The sequence below is a fragment of the Sapajus apella genome, unplaced genomic scaffold, assembly GCF_009761245.1.
Source record: "Sapajus apella isolate SASKATOON/1434 unplaced genomic scaffold, GSC_monkey_1.0 scaffold2, whole genome shotgun sequence".
NCBI lineage: Eukaryota > Metazoa > Chordata > Mammalia > Primates > Cebidae > Sapajus > Sapajus apella.
This window is the reverse complement of record NW_022436942.1, coordinates 29,068,296-29,089,384: the sequence shown is the minus strand read 5'-3', so window position 1 is coordinate 29,089,384 and position 21,089 is coordinate 29,068,296. Positions and strand designations below refer to the sequence as shown.

Sequence of the window (21,089 nt, the reverse complement as noted above, 5' to 3'; positions counted from 1 at the left end):
GAGATTTATTCACTACAAGAATAGCATGGGAAAGACCTGCCCCATGATTCAATTAAGATGGCAGATTTAAATCAAACTATATCATTATCCATTAAATGTAAATGTAAATGGTCTAAACACCAATTAAAAGACAGAGATAATTACAAAGGATAAAAAAACAAGACCTAACTATACACTGTCTACAAGAAACTCACATTAAATAGGAAGACACAGTTAACCTAGTAAGTAAAAAGGATAGAAAATGGCCTCTTTTAAGATAGTAAGACTAAAGAAAATGGCTGTTGACATAGTTTTGATTCACAAGTTGTCACAATTCAGGAAATATTTTTATATTCATGAGTCCTTTTCAAGCCTTGAGATCTAAGTAAATATTAATACTACCTTATACTCTTCATAATAAAAGTCACCATATGTGTTCACACACCATCATTTCAATTATCTCAGTAGTATTTCTAAACACAGCAAATTAAAGATTTCAAAAGAAATTCGCAAGTGAGCTAAGAGATTAGCAATCTGTTCTGATCAATAAATAACCATAATGTTCTTAAAGATATACACACTCAAAATCTTACCTCTACATAATGTGTGATTTTACTAAAATACCATCTATTAAGACAACAAAGGCTGAGCCAGATGACAGAAACAAAATGTAACCACATCTCATCACATCCCTTTCCTTTGCAAAGGAACTGAGGATCAAAAAAATGAACATATTACACTCATGAGAGACAAGTATACTAGGGAAAGAGTGGGAATATATGGTTGTGAAATGTCACACTATGCTGGAAATTACACCTGTAGAATGTGTGCCCTATCTTCTCAATTTTCTAAATGTGAACTGGTATTTCACCTAGGTTGTCAAGTTTATATATGCAGTGTTTCACATCCTTCCATTATACTTTTCATCTCTGTGACACCCTGCATTTCACTCCTGCTACTGATAATCTGTCTTCTTATCAGTCTAGCTAAAGGTCTGTCAATTTTATTAATATTCTTAAAGAACCAACATTTTCTTTCCTTTTCTCTATCTTTTCTGTTACCAATTTCATTGATTTTTGCTCTTATCTTTATTGTTTCCTTCCTTCTACTTGCTCTGGTTTTATTTTGCTATTCTTTTTATAGGTTTTTAAAGTGGAAGCTCAGATTGTCCATTTGAGACTTTTCCTGTTTTCTAATGTATGTATTTCATTCAATAAATTTCCCTTTGAAATTTAACCGCAGACTCAGAAAAAGAATAAGATATGACCCCAAGTTTGGAAATAAATAGCAGAAACTTTAAAGACAAACCACATGGGAAACAGAACAATTTACCAAGAAAAGAAAATTCTACAAGGTAAGATACAGAAAATATTCAAACTCAGCTGAAACTCCTCAAAACAAAATGACTTAGACTGAATGACTTCAAGTAAATAACCATCTACTCAGCCACATGATAAGGAGGGAAAACCCCAAATGTGGAATATAACCCACTAAATCTGCATTACAGACAATGCAAAACAGGGAAGCAGGCAATGCAGCTGGGGCACGAAGAGTTAACAGAACCACATTTTTCCAGTTAGTAGTCTTAGATGAACTTCTTTACTACCCAACCAATTTCACGAATTCCTACATACTACCTAACAGGAGCTGAGAATGGGCATATGTGAAGGATAAGAGTACAACTGTCATGATTTCATTTCTGCAGGTTGCCTCACCCCATGGAGAAATACTAATTTTTAGCATAATATATGGAAGAATAAAATATCTTCTTACCCTCTGAGCTTTTGCAAGTTCTTCTTTTAGTCGTTCATAGCCCTTTTCTCTAACTTCCAAAACAGATGGGCTTCGTAAACGAGACAAACTATCAGTACTCAACCCAAAAATATCATCGCTGCCATCGCAAACCTCTGTTATAGTAGCACCCTGTAAAAACTCTCTCTCTGCATTATAGTTGTCCTTTCTTGTAGATAATTTAGTTAACCCAACTGTGACTCCAGAGGTAGAACAAGGTGCTGGGTCTGTAACATGAAAGCTGTAAAGGAGAGAAACCTTTTTCAGAAAATACCAGCATAGGCGCAAATAGAACTGTCTTACGCATACAGCTCTAGACTGTACTATCTAATTTGGCAGTCTCTATATTTAAATAAATAGTATGTCCTCAGTCATATCAGCCACATTTCAAGTGTTCAACAGCTACATGTGGTTAATGCCTATCATTCATATTAGATAGCACAGAAATAGAACATTTTCATCAACAAAGAAAGTTCTACAGGACAGTGCTATTCAAGAACAGGGGTCAACAAACTACAGCCTGCAGGCTAAACCAAGCCTTTCACCTGTTTTTATAAGGCATCAATGAGCCAAGTATACTTTTTACAATTTCAAATAGTTGAGAAGAAATCTTTAAAAGAATATTTTGCAACACATGAAAATTAAATGACATTCAAAATTCTGCATCCATATATAAAGTTTTATTGGAGCACAGCCACTTCATTCATTTACATACTGCCTATGGCTGCTTTCAAATTCTAAAGGCAGAGTTGAATAGCTGCAACAGAGACTGTATGGCTTGCAAAGCCTAAAATATTTACTATCTGGTCCTTCACATAAAAAGTTTGTCAACCTCTATTCTAGAACATTATCATGTATTTCTTTACATAGGCACACTTATGTTATTTAAAATTTTCTAAAAATAGTAAAACTAAAAATATGGTAACTCAGCAAACTGTCCATTTAAAAAATAATAAACCAAAATAAGTGATTTAATTATTTCCTACCTGATACTAGATATTTCCGCACAATTTAAACGTCTGGGGGATGAATACACGGGTTGTGTAGGAAGTTCAGAAACATCTAACGCATTTGCCTGGATAGGTACAGAGCATAAAGCTGAAGGGTGTGGCCGGTAGATGACACTTGGTGAGGTAGTCTGCTCTTGAGTTCCTGATTCATACACACCAAGAAGATCCGGAGAAGTAGGTGAAGCAAGGTTTACTTCATGGAAGCCTTCCAAGGGATCATTAGCCATAGCAAAAGCCTCATCATAAGATAACCTATGTTAAAACAAAAAGCAGATACTTATTTTTAGATAACATTTAAAACTAAATTAAAATGTATAAATTATAAAATGTGTTTAATAGCTGGTCATAAATTATAAGCTTACAATAAAAGAGACTTTTTTTAAAAAACCACAATCACATGGTGGTACATGCCTGTAGTACCAGCTACTCGGGAAGATGAGGTGGGAGTATTGCTTGAGCCCAAATGGAGGCTGCAGTGAGCCATGATCACAATCCTGCACTCCGGCTGGATAACAGAGCAAGACCTTGTCCCCCCAAAAAAAACAAAAACAAAAACAAAATACCATAATCACTTAACATTTACTAAATGATCTCAGAGTACAACTACTATAAAAGGCAAATAATCTGATTTAGAAGAAACCTGAAAGTGATAAGTAATGCTATTAATGTGAGAAAAATCAATTAATATGAGGAATAAAATTTGCTTAATTAAAAAATTTTAAAATCATTAAATGTTCATAAATTCTCTCATTGAGTATACTATTTATGAAAATATAATAAACAAAATCTAACAGTATTATGCTGTAAAACTCTTATTTTAACAGAGAACACTGTATTTATCATGTACAATATGTTTGAAGGTACATACACACTGTGAAATTGGCTAACACTAGTTAATTAAGAAATACATTATTTACATCATTATTTCATGATGAGAACACTCAACATCCACTCTGCAATTTTCAAGAATTTACAATAAATCGTCATGAACTATAGTCATCCTGCTGTGCCACAGATCTCCTGAATTTATATTTAACTTTATTATTATACATGACCTTGGTTACAGTAAGTAGAAAGGCAGTAAAGACACACATATACTCTCTCATACCTGTCACCTAGATTATGAGACTTAACATTTTCGAGCCATTTGAGAATGTTTCAGACATGATGCCCACTTAATATCTCAGTGTATACATATACACAGTGTGTGTGTGTGTGTGTGTGTGTGTATGTGTGTGTGTGTATCTGTGTATGTGTGTGTATCTAAGTACAAGGACATTCTCCTATCTAACTACAAAATCATCATCAAAATCTGGAAGTTAACATTGATCAAAATTAGTAACTAATCAATAGGCCCCATTCAAATTTCACTAATTGGTCCAATAATATCATTTATATGTACAGGATCCAATCCTGGATCATGTGTTTCATTTCTATAAGCTTTAAATTTCTCCTCTGATGGTCTTAGAATGGGGATAACCCTAGTCTCTCCCTTGTCCTGGTTGCTGTGAGGATTAAAGGAGACAATCCATGTAAAGTATTTTGTAAAATACTATGTACCTGGTACAGAGTCTGGCCTCAATAAACATGAATTATTATAGCACAGTCATTAACAATACCACATGCTTCAGCTTCTCCATAAGCAAAACAACAGTTCATGTAACTATTTCAACTACATCACAAAGTTTACATGGAAACAAACAAGTGTACCACTCAAGTTTTTCCTTTCAAGAATTCAAAGCCAAATGACATATAAATTATTCATTGATTTTCCACTGTCTGCTGAATATAGACCAAACTTATTAGCCTAAAAAGTAAGGTCTTCTAGGATCTGAATCCAATCTCTCTTTCCAATTTTTTCCTTCCTATGACAGTACTTTGACAGTTGTGAATGATACCTTCCTGGAACTTAAAAAATGCCAAACAGGCCGGGCTTGGTGGCTCACACCTGTAATCCCAGCACTTTGGGAGGCCAAGGCAGGAGGATTACTTGAGGTCAGAAGTTCAAAACCAGCCTGGCCAACACGGTGAAACCCCAACTCTACTAAAAATACAAAAACTAGCTAGTCATGGTGGCACACACCTGTAGTCCCAGCTACTTGGGAGGCTGAGGCAGGAGAATCACTTGAACCCAGGAGGCAGAGGTTGCAGTGAGCCCAGATCATGCCACTGCAATTCAGCCTGGGTGACAGACTGAGATTCTGTCTAAAAAAAAAAAAAAAAAGGCAAACAAAACCACTAATACAGTACATCATTTCTTCCATAAAATACAGAAGTATTCATTTGTTAAACTAGCTGAAAAATTTAACTCTCAAATCCTTAATAAAAAGTGCTAAAAATAATGTAAGTACTGTAATCCCAGCACTTTGGGAGGCCGAGGTAGGTGGATCATGAGGTCAAGAGATCAAGACCATCCTGGCTAACACAGTAAAACCCGGTTTCTACTAAAAATACAAAAAATTAGCCGGGTGTGGTGGTGCATGCCTGTAGTCCCAGCTACTCAGGAGGCTGAGGCAGGCAGGAGAATCACTTGAACCCAGGAGGTTGAGGTTGCAGTGAGTCAAGATCACGCCACTGCAATCCAGCCTGGGTGACAGAGCAAGACTCAGTCGCAATAATAATAATAATAATAATAATACAAGTAGATAACAAAAAGATTTCAGTAAAGTTGGAAGAAAGCTGACTCAGTATCATTTCAAAATTACAAATTAGTATGTGTCACAGACTTTCCAGCATATAGACAACCCAAAGTGCAACAATTCAATCAACAAATGACAAATTTCAAATCCAATGAACTGTTTATTAATAGTAAATGGTTTATGCCTCAAAATGAAATTAGTCCATTTTTTTCCACATAAAATATTCACTATGCCAAATGAAAGATGAGATTAATAAGGAATGTAAGGTGTTCAATATTCCCCTACATTATTATTTTTTCACCCAAAGGAATTTTCATTTATTCATAATCCATATAACCACATACACCAAGAAAACAGCTATATTCAAAGCGCATAATTCATTTTCACTTGAATATGGTTCAAGCAAGTACACTAAACAATTCATTAGCATAAAAACCCCCTGCATTACATTTACACTAAACTTTGACATTTTAATCAGTAACTATGATTCTTTCTTCTATCCCATATACTTTGAATTCACCTCTCTATATCCTGAAGGTTCACTGAATCATAAAATGTAAAAGCACTTGCATTCTGGAAAAACAAAATAGTATAAATCCTATGGAGGAAAATTTAGCAATAACTGTAAATGATATTAAACCTGTGACCCAAATGCCACTCCTGGGTCTTTATCCTAAAGATAAACTGGCAAAATCACAAGCAGCACTCTTTGTAACTGCAAAAGACTGACTTAATGAGCGAGGGTACATCCTCATAATGAAGCACTGCAGAGATGTAAAATACATATCCATATATCACTATGAAGTGACCTTTAAGATATACCAAAAATTAGCAGGGCATGGTGGTGCACACCTGTAACACCAGTAAGTTAAAAAACAGGGTAACTGTGTATAGTATACTACCTTTTATCTTAAAAAGAATAAAAATATGACTTTATATGCGTGTGTATGTGTGTGTGTGTGTGTGTGTGTGTGTGTGTGTGTGTGTGTTTTAATGGAAGGGCTGGGTTCAGTGGATCACACTTGTAATCCCAAAACCTTGACCCACAGAGGCAGGAGGATAGCTTGTGGCCAAGTTAAAGACCAGCCTGGGCAACACAGTGAGACCTTGTCTCTACAAAAAGTTTTAAAATTAGCTGGGTGTGATTGTGCAGTCCTATAGTCCTAGCCACTTGGGAGGCTAAGATGACAGGATGGCTTGAGTCGAGGAATTTGAGGTTACAGTGAGCTTTGATCATACCACTGCACTCCAACCTGGGTGACAGGGCAAGACCCTGTCTCAAAAAAAGAAAAAGCAAGCAAAAGAAGAAGAGATAATAGAATGAAAAGACATGAAAGTTAGACTTTCTTCTGAAAATACCTTGCTTTACAGATTTGATTTTGAGCTTAGAACCATGTAAACAATAAAACAAAGTTAAAGTTTAAAAAATAATCCTTAAACATAAAGCAAGTAAATTTGTGTACTGAGATGGTTGCTTAACTACACAGAAAAGAACTACTTCAAGTGATTTTCAAACATAACAATATATATATCGCTAATGGAATGTATTCTAAAACTAAAAGGAAGTGAAAAAAAGTCATCAACTATTTTCAATGTTAATAATAGTAGCAATATTAATGCCATTATTCTAAAATTTTGTTATAAGATGAAGCAAATAAGTTATGCTAATATCATCTGGAACTAAGATTTTCAGCAAATTAGAAAAACCAAAAAAAAATATAAAATCAAAGAATTAAATCCGGGAAGCCTAAATTTGACTCAGAAACACTAGGAAAAAAATTCTAACTTTATCCAATGAAAAGGCATAGCAACACTGACCAATTCAGGAGCAATGAGCACCCACATACTCAGAGTAATACCACATCCTCCAAAAAAGAACACAGGCTCCTGGGCAAAATGGCTGATTCTAGCCTGGGACAGAAATGTACAAAAGGACCCTGGAACATCTTGTTATACCAGAAAGCAAGTACACTATCAAAAACTACTGGACTGATATCAAAAGGACTCCCACTAATCAAAGATGGGACAATCTGAACATCAAAAAGGATAACATCTGCAAAGAAATGAAAGGTAAAAATTTTTAAATCCATGAGGTCATAATGACACTAAAAATAAAGCAAACTACCTCACTGGCGTTCTTTGATCAATGCTATGAAACCAATTTATTACTTTCAAAATAGGTAAATAAAATGAAGAATGAAGTATTTATCTTGCTTTCCTGTACATCAAGGAACTGAACAGATCATGAAAAAAAGTTCATTTTAAAAGTTCCACTTAATAAATATAACTTTGAAATCTTAATGAAATAACGGATTTAGAGCAGTAATTATTTAAATAACTATTAAAACCACAAGGTAAAAGGTTTTGTTTGAGGAACTTTAATGAATCAGAATGACAGCACCTGAACTCACTGATCACATCTTGTCACAAAAAGGGAGACAATCACACATTATCTATTTATGTAGTAAATAAGAAATGAACATCACTGACATTAATGAAGCATGTGGCCCCTCTAGGAAAAAAAAAAAAAAAAAAGAAAAAGATCCCAAACCAAACAAGCCTCTTGATTCATCAGTTTATAGTAAAAAAAGAGGAAAAAAAAAAATATAAAAAAAAAACAGAGAAAAAAAAAAAAAAAAAAAAAAAAAAAAAACCAGCAGAATCTAGACTTTGGAAACTCTCCCAAACAAACCTCCTGGTGTTTCCAATAAACTGTAAAAAATTTAAAAAAAAAAAAAAAAAAAGGAAGTAGAGAGAATTTATAGACTTAAGAGAAATAATTAAACATAAGAATCCTTGTTTGGATTCTTCTTTGAATAAACCAACTGTAAAACCAAATTATATTATTAGGAATTACAGTTAATTTTAGGGGTAATAACGGCATAATGGTTATATTTTTTAAATCCTTACCTTTTAAAGATATACATTATAGTATTTACAGATGAAATAAGATTACTTGGATTTGCTTCAAAATAACCCAGGGAGAGAGGAAGGGAACGGGAGCCAAGGAGCTGAGTCATTCAACTACCAGCCCCAATCTCACAGGAAATTAAGGTGGCTTCTCCCATAATAGCTAGTATTTGTTGAGCACTTACTGAATTTTAAGTATAGTTCCAGTGCACCTACAGCTGAGGAAACTGCAGCTTAGTCAGAATGAATGCCTGCAGTTATTAGACCCTATCGTCCAAGCTCTTCACCACCACCACACACTTGCTACTATTAAGTAAAACTGCTTTGTTATTCCATTGTTCCACTGTTCTAGTGAAAATATTTCTCTTAGTTTTGAATTAAAATCCCTCATGCCTGCAACATTAACCCTATTTTTCCTGCATAAACACAGTATTTCAGCCCTTCTTTCAAAAAGTATTTACTAATGACCTAATCTGTGTGAGGCTCTGGGGAAAGAAGATGAACAATCTACTCTGCCTTCAAACAGCCTAATAGAGTAGGAGACTGACAAATAGAGGCAATGATACATGATAAATGCCATGGAAGAGTCAAACAAGCTCAGAGACCACATGGGAAGGACAAATAAATCAGAGGCAAAGAATTCCTGAAAAAATAAAAACAAAGAAAAAACTTAAATAACAAGCAGGAAATGTGAAACACAAGACCTTTATAAGGGCTTTCCAGACATGTCCAATGTGTGAAAGCAAAACATTTATAGAAAATGCAGATACTCCATTAGCTGGAGCACAAGCTATGAACATAAAGGATAAGCCTCCAAGAGAGGAATCCTGCTTCTATCAAATGACTGAGACAATCTGAGCCTAGGCTCTCTCATCTGGAAATCTGTGCCTTTATTTTGCTACCTAACAGGATGAAAATTAAAAGAGGTAATACTATATTACAGCAGTCCCCAACCTTTTTGGCATCAGGGACCAGTTTCATGGAAGACAATTTTTCCACAGACAGGGAAGAGGATTCTGGGATGAAATTGTTCCACTTCAGATCATCAGGCTTTAGATTCTCCTAAGAAGCACACAACCTAGATCCCTCACAGGTGCAGTTCACAATAGGGTTCGCACTCCTATGAGAATCTAATGCCACTGCTGATCCAACAGGAGGCGGAGGTCAGGTGGGAATTCTCACTGGTCGGCCACTTACCTTCTTCTGCTTACCTCCTGCTGTGCCGCCCAGTTCCTAACAGGCCACAGACCACTACTTGTCCACAGCCCAGGGAATGGGAACCCCTGCTATACAGCACTTAGAACGAAGCCTCTAAGCAATGCTTCTAACTTACAATTTATTTAAATACATTTAAATACTGTTTAAATTCAAGTCACTTCAGAAAAAAGGATTAATTTGAGATTAAATTTAATCCCTATTTCAAGCATGTGAAATTTCCACAAAATGTAATTTAGCTGGTAATGAGTGGCCAAACTCACTGGTCTGAAAACCTTTTGCCCTTTAAACATATAGAAGCTTTGGAGAGATCCAAGATGTCAGTAAAGGAACAGCTCTGGAGCACAGTTCCCAGGGAAAGAAAGGCAGAGGGTGAGTTACCACCACATTTCCAAATGAGGTACCAGATGCATCTCAATGGGACTGTTTGCACAGTGCGTGTAGCCCAAGAGGGGCAAGCAAGGCAGAGTAGGGCACTGTGTCACCCGGAAAGTACAATTGCGGAGGACCCTCCTCCCTAGCCAACAGAGGCCATCCGGGGCTTTTCCATCCACTCCAGCACTCCAGTTCAGATACCATGCCTCTCCCACAGTTTTTGCCACCCACAGATCAGGAGATTCCCGGGCTGAAAAGTGCCACCAGTTTCCAACATGGCTGTCTCAGCCTGCGCCGTGGGTTTCTGCACAAAAACTCACACAAATCTTGGTGACTGTTTCAACTGGCGCCTGCAATGCCTGGGAGACAGAGCTGCCCATTTAGCTGAAAAGAAGGGGGCTGAAAGCAGGGGGCCAGATGATCTGGCTCAGTGGGTCCCACCCCCACAAAGACCAGCAATCTGAAATGCTCTGGATTCAGAGTTTCAGGCAAGTGCAGCTGGACCCAGGACAGTCCAGCTCTGTGGGACAAAGGGCGTCCACCATTACTGAGGCAGTCCATCACTACAGAGGCAGTCTGTCACCACCAATGCAGTTCTAACTGTACCTCTGTAAACAAAACCGCAAGGAAGTTTACAAAGCATCTGGGAAGAGTCCACAGCAGGTCAGCAATGCCTCTGCTGGCAGACTGTGACTAGACAACCTCCTTGCTGAGCAGGGCATCTCTGAAAAAAGGCGGCAGCATGTCAGGAACTTATAAATAAAGCCCCTCCTTCCCAGGACAGAGCACCTGGGAAAAGAGGCGATTATGAGTTCCGCTGCAGCAGACTTAAAACGTATTTGCCCAGCAGCTCTGAATGGAACAATGGAGCTCCCAGCATAGCACTTCAGCTCTGATAAGGGACAGACTATCTCCTCAAGCAGCTCCCCAACCCCCAAAGATCCAAAGTGGTACCTCATAAAGGAGAGCTCTGACTGACATCTGGTGAGTACCCTTCTGGGACGAAGACAACAGAAGAAGAAACTGACAGGAACCCTTACTGTTCTGTAGCCCCCACAGGTGATTCCCAGGCAAGCAGGGTCTAGAGTGGACCTCCAGCAGTCCTGTAGCAGACGGGTGTGACTATTAGAAGAAAGCTAAAAAACAGAAAGAAATAGCTTCAACATCAAAAAGAGGACGTCCACTCAGAGATCCCATCCGAAAGTTACCAACTACAAGGACCACAGGTAGATAAATCCACTAAGATGGGAAAAAACCAGTGCAAAAAGGATGAAAACACCAAAAACCAGAATGCCTCTCCTCCTCCAAGGGATCACAACTCCTCACCAGCAAGGGAACAAAGCTGGATTGAGAATGAGTCTCATGAATTGACAGAAGCAGGCTTCAAAAGGTGGGTAATAACAAACTCTGAGCTAAAAGACCATGTTCTAACCCAATGCAAAGAAACTAAGAACCTTGAAAAAAGGTTAGACAAAATACTAACTAGAATAACCAACTTAGAGAAGAACATGAACGTCTTAATGGCACTGAAAAACACAACATGACAACTTTGTGAAGCACACACAAGTTTCAGTAGCTGAATCGACCAAGCAGAAGAAAGGATATCAGAGACTGAAGATCAACTCAATGTAATAAAATGAGAAGGCAAGATTAGAGAAAAAAGAGTGAAGAGAAATGAACAAAGCCTCCAAGAAATATGGGATTATGTGAAAAGACCTAATTGACATTTGATAGATGGACCTGAATGTGATCTGAATGTGGCAGAGAGAATAAATCCAAGCTGGAAAACACTCTTCAGGATATTATCCTGGAGAACTTCCCCAGCCTAGCAAGGCAGGCCAACATTCAAGTCCAGGACAGAAAACACCACAAAGATATTCTCAAGAAGAGCAACCCCAAGTCACATAATCATCAGATTCACCAGGGTTGAAATGAAGGAAAAATGCTAAGGGCAGCCAGAAAGAAAGGTGGGGTTGTGATATTGTGCTGGCCTGGAGCCAGGATCTGAGCAACGCTATTTTTATAAAATGCAAAACTGTTTTTAAATAAGTTGCAATGGCTGCCCCATTCTCCTCACAATAACTACTGTTCTTGGCCGCTGTAAATAGAACTGCTAGTTTGTTCTGCAAAACTATGTAAAGCTGCTTACCTTTTCTTATCAGTAACTGCTAAAATCTGTGACTTCTATCACCACCCAGACAATGTGTAAACAAATGTATATCTTGACTTCTGTAAACCACTGAAGTAACAAACAGAATGACAAAAGTCCCCTAGACCAAGGAATGTCCGGAGACCCCTGCCCTTGTCTCCGCCCAGGAGGTGAATCACAGAATCCCCTAGCCCTTGGAATGTCCGAAACCATTTCATCCCCATCCCCGCTCTTCACCCCCACTCCCAAGGTGGTTTTTCAGGTATAAAAAGTCTTGGCACCCTCCTTTTGACGCCACAGGTTGGAGAGACGTGAGTCCTCTGTGGTCGCCGGCATAATAAATGACCCTGCAATCTGGCATACTTTTGTCTTGGTGCTAACTTTCTACGCTCGGTCAAATACAACAGGGTTACCCACAAAGGGAAGCCCATCAGACTCACAGTGGATCTCTTGGCAGAAACCCTGCAAGCCAGAAGAGTGGGGACCAATTTTCAACATCTTTAAAGAAAAGAACTTTCAACCTAGAATCTCATATCCAGACAAACTAAACTTCATAAGTGAAGGAGAAATAAAATCCTTTATGGAAAAGCAACTGCTGAGAGATTTTGTCACCACCAGGCCTGCCTTACAACAGCTCCTGAAAGTAGCACTAAGCATGGAAAGGAACAACCAGTACCAGCCACTTCAAAAATGTACCAAATGGTAAAGACCAATGACACAATGAAGAAACTACATCAACTAATGGGCAAAACAACCAAGTAGCATCAAAATGGCAAGATCAAATTCACACATAATAACATTAGTCTTAAATGTAAATGGGCTAAATGCCCTAGTCAAAAGACATAGAGTGGCAAATCGGATAAAAAGTCAAGACCCGGGCCGGGCGCGGTGGCTCAAGCCTGTAATCCCAGCACTTTGGGAGGCCGAGTCGGGTGGATCACGAGGTCAAGAGATCGAGACCATCCTGGTCAACATGGTGAAACCCCGTCTCTACTAAAAATACAAAAAAATTAGCTGGGCATGGTGGTGCGTGCCTGTAATCCCAGCTACTCAGGAGGCTGAGGCAGGAGAATTGCCTGAACCCAGGAGGTGGAGGTTGCGGTGAGCTGAGATCGCGCCATTGCACTCCAGCCTGGGTAACAAGAGCGAGACTCCGTCTCAAAAACAAAAAAAACAAACAAAAAAAAAAAGTCAAGACCCATCGGTGTACTGTATTCAGGAAACCCGTATCATGTGCAAAACAAACATAAACTCAAAATAAAGGGATGAAGATTTACCAAGCAAATGGATAGCAAAAAGAACCTAGTCTCCGACAAAATGGACTTTAAACCAACAAAGATCAAAAGAGACAAAGAAGGGCATTACATAATGGTAAAAGGATCAATACAACAAGAACAAATGATCCTAAATATATACACACCCAATACAGGAGCACCCAGATACATAAAGCAAGTTCTTAACAACCTATGAAGAGACTTAGACTCCCACCCAATAATAGTGGGAGACTTTAACACTACACTGTCAGTATTAGACAGATCAACAAGACAGAAAATTAACAAGGGTATCCAGGACTTGAACTCAGATGTGGACCAAGCAAACCTAATAGACATCTACAGAACTCTCCATCCCAAAGCCACGAAATATACATTCTTCTCAGCACCACATCACACCCACTCTAAAATTGGCCACATAATTGGAACTAAATCATGCCTCAGCAAAAGTAAAAGAACAGAAATAATAACAGTCTCTCAGACCACAATGCAATCAAATTAAAACTCAGGATTAAGAAGCTAACTCAGAACTGTACAACTTCAAGGAAACTGAACTGGCTCCTGAATGTCGACTGGATAAACAATGAAGTGAAGGCAGAAATAAAGATGTTCTTCTAAACCAACGAGAATGAAGACACAACAAACCAGAATCTCTGGGACACATTTAAAGCAGTGTCTAGAGAGAAATTTATAGGAATAAATGCATGAGAAGCGAGCAAAGATCTAAAATCGACACCCTATCATCAAAATTGAAAGAGCTAAAGGAGAAAGATTAAAAAAACTCAAAAGCTAGCAGAAGACAAGAAATAACTAAGATCAGAGCAGAACTTAATGACACAGAGACACAAAAAAACCCTATAAAAAAATCAATAAATCCAGGAGCTGGTTTTTTGAAAAGATCAACAAAATAGACCACTAGCCAGATTAATAAAAGAGAGAAGAATCAAATAGATGCAATAAAAAACAATAAAGGAGATATCACCAATGAGTCCACAGAAATACAAACTACCATCAGAGATTACTACAAACAACTCTATGCACATAAACCAGTAAATCTGGAGGAAATGGATAAATTCCTGGACACTTGCACTCTCCCAAGACTAAACAAGGAAGAATTTGAAACCCTAAATAGACCAATAACAAGGGCTGAAGTTGAAGCAGCAATTAATAGCCTACTAACCAAAAAAAGTCTAGGTCCAGACGGGTTCACAGCAGAATTCTACCAGGCGTACAAAGAGGAGCTGTTACCACTCCTTCTGAAACTATTCCAAACAATACAAAAAGAGGGAATCCTTCCCAAATTATTCTGTGAGACCAGTATCATCCTGATATCAAAACCCAGCAGAGACTCAACATAAAAAAGAAAACTTCAGGCCAATATCCATGATGAACACAGATACAAAAATCTTCAATAAAATACTGGCAAACCGATTGCAATAGCACATCAAAAAGCTTATCCATCACAATCAAGTAGGCTTCATCCTGGGGACGCAAGCCTGGTTCAACATACACAAGCCTATAAACGTAATCCACCATATAAAAAGAACCAAAGACAAAAACCACATGATTATCTCAATAGATACAGAGAAGGCCTTTGACAAAATTCAACAGCCCTTTATGCTAAAAACTCTCAATTAACTGGGTATTGATGGAATGTATCTCAAAATAATAGAAGCTATTTACAACAAACCCACAGCCAATATCATACTAAACAGGCAAAAAATAGAAGTATTCCCTTTGAAATACGGCACTAGTCAAGGATGCCCTTTCTCACAACTCCTAATCAATATAGCATTGGAAGTTCTAACCAGAGCAATCCGGCAAGAAAAAGAAATAAAGAGTATTCAATTAGGAAAGGAGGAAATCAAATTGTCTCTATTTGCAGATGACATGATTGTATATTTAGAAGATCCCATCATCTCAGCCCTAATCTCCTGAAACTGATAAGCAACTTCAGCAAAGTCTCAGGATGCAAAATAAATGTGCAAAAATCACAAGCATTCCTATACACCAATAAAAGACTAACAGAGAGCCAAATCAAGAGCAAACTTCCATTCACAATTGCTACAAGGAGAATAAAATACCTAGAAATACAACTAACAAAGACGTGAAGGACCTCTTCAAGGAGAACTACAAACCACTGTTCAAGGAAATAAGAGAGGACACAAACAGAAAAACATTCCATGCTCATGGTAAGAAAGAATCAATATTGTGAAAAGTAATTTATAGATTCAATGCTATCCCCATCAAGCTACTTATGACCTTCTTCACAGGACTGGAACAAAACACCTTAAACTTCATATGGAACCAAAAGAAAGCCCGCATAGCCAAGTCAATTCTAAGCAAAAAGAACAAAGCTGGAGCATCACACTACCTGACTGCAAACTATACTACAAGGCTACAGTAATCAAAACAGCATGGTACTGGTACCAAAACAGAGATATAGACCAATGGAACAGAACAGAGGCCTCAGAGGCAACGCCACACATCTACAACCATCTCATCTTTAACAAACCTGACAAAAACAAGCAATGGGGAAAGGATTCCCTGTTTAATAAATGGTGTTGTAACTGACTTGCTATGTGCAGAAAGCAGAAACTGGCCCCCTTTCTGACACCTTACAATAAAATTAACTCCTCATGGATTAAAGACTTAAACATAAGACCTAACACCATAAAAACTCTAGAAGAAACCCTAGGCAAAAACATTCAGGACACAGGAATAGGCAAGGACTTCATGACTAAAACACCAAAAGCATTGGCAACAAAAGCCAAAACAGAAAAATGGGATGTAATTAAACTCCAGAGCTTCTGCACAGCAAAAGAAACAATCATTAGAGTGAACAGGAAACCAACAGAATGGGAAAAATTTTTGCAATCTACCCATCTGGCAAAGGACTAATATCCATAATCTACAAAGAACTAAAACATATTTACAAGAAATAAACAAACCAACCCATTTAAAAATCGGCAAAGGATATGAACAGACACTTTTCAACAGAAGACATATATGAGGCCAACAAACATGAAAAAATGCTCATCATCACTGGTCATTAGAGAAATGCAAATCAAAACCACACTGAGATAGATACCATCTCATGCCAGTTAGAATGGCAATCATTAAAAAATCTGGAGACCACAGATGCTGGAGAGGATGTGGAGAAATAGGAACACTTTTAACACTGCTGGTGGGAATGTAAATTAGTTCAGCCATTGTGGAAGACAGTCTGGCGATTCCTCAAGGATGTAGAAATAGAAATTCCATTTGACCCAGCAATCCCATTACGAAGTATATACCCAAAGGATTATAAATTGTTCCATGATAAAGACACATGCACATGTATGTTCACTGGGGCACTGTTCACAACAGCAAAGACCTGGAACCAACCCAAATGCCCACCAACGATAGACTGGACAAGGAAAATGTGGCACATATACAACAGGGAATACTATGCAGCCATAAAAAATGATGAGTTTGGGTCCTTTGTAGGGACATGGATGAACCTGGAAACCATCATTCTCAGCAAACTGACAGAAGAGCAGAAGATCAAACACCGCATGTTCTCACTCATAGGTGGGTGTTGAACAATGAGAACACGTGGACACAGGGAGGGGAGCACTACACACTGGGGTCAGTTGGGGGGAAATAGGGGAGGGACGGTGGGGGGTGAGGAGCTGGGGAGAGATAGCAAGGGGAGAAATGCCAGATGTAGGTGATGGGGAGGAAGGCAGCAAATCATACTGCCACGTGTGTACCTATGCAACAATCTTGCATGTTCTTCACATGTACCCCAAAACCTAAAATGCAATAAAACAAATAAACGGGAAAAAAGAAAGAAAAAAAAAATAACTGTCTGGGCTGGGCGCGGTGGCTCAAGCCTGTAATCCCAGCACTTTGGGAGGCCGAGGTGGGCAGATCATGAGGTCAAGAGATCGAGACCATCCTGGCCAACATGGTGAAACCCCGTCTCTACCAAAAATACAAAAACTAGCTGGGTGCGGTGGCGTGCACCTGTAGTCCCAGTTACTCGGGAGGCTGAGGCAGAAGAATTGCTTGAACCTGAGAGGCGGAGGTTGCAGTGAGCCGAGATTGTGCCACTGCACTCCAGCCTAGCGCCTGGCAACAGAGTGAGACTCTGTCTCAAAAAAAAAATAGTAATAACTGTCTGATCTAATGCCAAGGTCATGCACTGGGACTGAGGGGATGGAGGCATATATACAGATGGAAAACATTCAAAACGGTTTCATTTATATGTATCCACAAATACACAGTTATTCCAGTTAATCTTCAGAGCATTCATTTGAAATGGTTCTTATCCCTATTTTACAGATATAAAAAACTAAGGCTCAGAGAGATTAATTTTGTCAAATAGCCAAAAAGTAACAGAGCTAGTATTCAAATCCTGGTGTGTCTGACTCCAACACCTAACTCCACTACATCTAAAATACACTTAGAAGGTGAAATGGATAGGGAGTAGGGAGATGGGAATAAAGGTTAAATCACAGAAAGGATCTCTAAGAAGTGAACAATCCTGGGTGCAGCAAACTACCATGGCACGTGTGTACCTATGCAACAAACCTGCATGTTCTGTCCATGTATCCCAGAACTTAAAAGTATTTTTTTTTAAAAGGGCGGGAGTGAACAATACAAACAGAATCATGTTTAATATCTGAACCTTTCTTTTACTTTCACAGGGACAAAACTGAAGTTTCTCAAAAGCACTGCTATTGAAATGAGCATTTGCTACTGCTTTGTGTTCTTTCTATTCTTTTCCCTCATATTATTTTTGTTATTATTTCCATTTTGCTACTATGCCAGAATTTAAGAATACTTATTCAGCTCCCTACAGGACTTGGGGGGGGGGGGGTGGCGGGAAAGCATACAAATCAAAATAAACGGAAACTTGAATTTACTATAGTACCCATATTCCCGTGTATTTTTTTAAGTGTAGATATTTTATAACCAAGGAATTAACGTTAATTTTTTTAAGTTTGTAATAATAAAATCAAGAAATGTAGATTAAAATGAAAAATAAATAAAAAACAAAGTTTGTAATAGTACTGCAGTTAACTGCTCTTATCTTTGGGAAATACATACTGAAACATCTACAGGTAGAACTATATAGGACCTGCAATTTGTTTCAAAATAATATAGAAGTGAGAGAAGTGGATGGATAGGGACCTATCATTGCTGATGGTTACTGGGCTACATGATGGAAACTTTCAGGTTCATTATACTATTGTGTCTACTTATCTTATTTGAAACTTTCCATAATTATAATGGTCTCAAAAATAAAAGTTCAAGATTTGTTCAAATAGTGTATAATAAAGGAGGAAAAAACAAAACAAGTATATAAAGTCATTTTTTCATTAACTTTTGTAATAATTTTAAAGTTGGCTTCCCAAACTAGCATTTTAGTTATGACAAAAAAAAAAAAAAAATCACAATTGTCTTTTAAGAAGCATTCTGTATTTATAAATGAAAATGTAATTGATAGCCCAAGGGCAAAATTAGTCAAATGGTCGATCAGGCTATACAACTTTTCCATTTTTATTAAACTAGACCACAATTAAATCTCCACTAATTCCACAATACCTTTTTTTTTTTTTTTTTTTTGAGATGCAGTCTCGCTCTGTCATCCCGGCTAGAGTGCAGTGGCACAATCTTGGCTCACTGCAACCTCTGTCTCCAGAGTAGCCCACCACCACACCCAGCTAATTTTTTGTATTTGGAGTAGAGATGGACAGAGTTTCACCATGTTGACCAGTCTTGTCATGAACTCCTGACCTCAAGTAATCTGTCTGCCTGGACCTCCAAAAGTGCTGGGACTACAGGTGTGAGCCACCGCACCAGTCTAATTCCATAATACTTCAGTGTACAATCTGACAATTGTAGATATGTTAGTTATTGCAGAGTGTTATGTTGAGGGTTTTCAGAAAATGCTCTAAACATATGAACTAATATTACGTTGTATTTAATTACAAATACATATTTGTAATTATCCTAACATTCTTCAACTGACCATCACCAAACAGCACGGTACCTATGAGGCCCAATGTTAAAGCTGTAAAATAAATAATTTTCATTCTTTTTTATATTTAATAAATATTTGTAATTAAATATTACAAATATGTAATTAAAAACAATTATGTTGTATTTAATTACAAATATTTATAATTATTTGTAATTAAATATTTAATATTTGTAATTAAATATTTAACTACAAATAATTACAAATAAATATTTGTAATTAAATATTTATTTAAAATTTAACAGAATTTAATATTTAACAGAAATATTGAAAAATCATTTTCCACAGGAACATAAAGCTGAAAACCATCATTCTCAGCAAACTAACACAGGAACAGAAAACCAAACACCACATGTTCTTACTCATAAGTGGGAGCTGAACAAGGAGAACATACGGACACAGGGAAAGGAACATCACTCACCCGGGCCTGTTGAGTTATGAGGGGGAAGGGAAGAGATAGCATTAGGAGAAATATCTAATGTAGATGACGGGCTGATGGGTACAGCAAACCACCATGGCACATGTATACCTATGTAACAAACCTGTACATTCTGTACAATGTATCCCAGAACTTTAAGTATAATAAAAAATCATTTTTGAAATTTCTTTTTCTCAAAAGTGGAAGCCTCATTTTGTATATCCTCTTAAGAATATATGACAAGTAAACATTCAATAGGCACTGAAGTATGCACTGATTGAATAAACAAACAAGTCTTTACAGAAGGAATGAATGGCAAAGCAGTGAAGAGTGGAGACAGTCAGGCTACATTTTTGCTGAAAAAGATAGAAATGAAACAGTAAGCACATTGCAAGAGTATCAAAACTGGAGAAACAAGTTTGAGAAAACCTGAGCATTTGAACAGACTAACTTCAGAAAACTTTCCTTCTAGTCCTTCACTGACAAGCTGTGTGAACTGGTACAAGTCATTTAATATCTCTAAGCTTCAGTTTTGACATCTACAATGGTAGTGATATCATCTCCCCTGCCTACATTTGAGAAAATCAAATGGCATATCAATGTAAAAATGTTGTATACATTGTAAAGTACAACACAAATGTATGATTTTGTAAAGATCTAAGAAAGAAGAAAAAAGTAATGGGGGAAAATAGCAAAAGCATACTGAGGGGTTTGTCTTACAAATCAGAAGGGATCTTTATCTTAGATAAAGGGAAAAGAAGGGGAAAACTAGTCTTTCTGAGGCCTATAGTTCAAATATTATTATTTTCCCCACAGGGAATTGATACAAATTTGCTTGTTATTTCAATCTTATTTTGGTTTTTCTTTTATACTTTATCCTTACCTGACAACCAGGTGCCCCCAAACAAATATTCAATACTATTATCTGGGCATATCAAATTACAATTCACTTATTTAAGCGGTTCTAAGCTATCATCTGTATGCTCCTTTGTGCTTATAGAGCAGTCTCACATTTTTGAATAGAATTTCTTTATACTAAACTGTCAATTCATATACTTATTTGTGCATGTAACCATACCCCTCAGGGGAATTTCATCAACTGCCACTATGCTTATACGTACAATCCTATTGTTAACTACAAGCATTAATCTCTCATGAACTTGAACTAATTTCATAATTTTCATTCTTTTTCCTCTAAGTAATATCAGTTTATGGTTATAGTTACCTAATTTTGTGTTGTCTATATTCTAAGATAAATCAGGTTACTTTTTCCACTTTTCTCTAACCATGACTATATACAA

The 21,089-nt window shown here is 37.4% G+C and overlaps 1 protein-coding gene across 4 annotated transcripts in view; it reads right to left on the bottom strand.

Annotated features, from left to right (window-relative positions):
* RAB3IP (RAB3A interacting protein) overlaps positions 1-21,089 on the bottom strand; it is a 65,879-nt gene that overhangs the window by 40,363 nt on the left and 4,427 nt on the right. For all 4 annotated transcript variants that reach the window (XM_032295482.1, XM_032295498.1, XM_032295490.1 and 1 more), the window contains exons 2-3: positions 2,757-3,032; positions 1,753-2,011 (exon numbers count right to left, since the gene is read on the bottom strand). In XM_032295482.1, coding sequence (XP_032151373.1) covers positions 1,753-2,011; positions 2,757-3,007 — 510 coding nt within the window. In that variant the 5' untranslated portion in view covers positions 3,008-3,032. The remainder of the gene's footprint in view (positions 1-1,752; positions 2,012-2,756; positions 3,033-21,089) is intronic.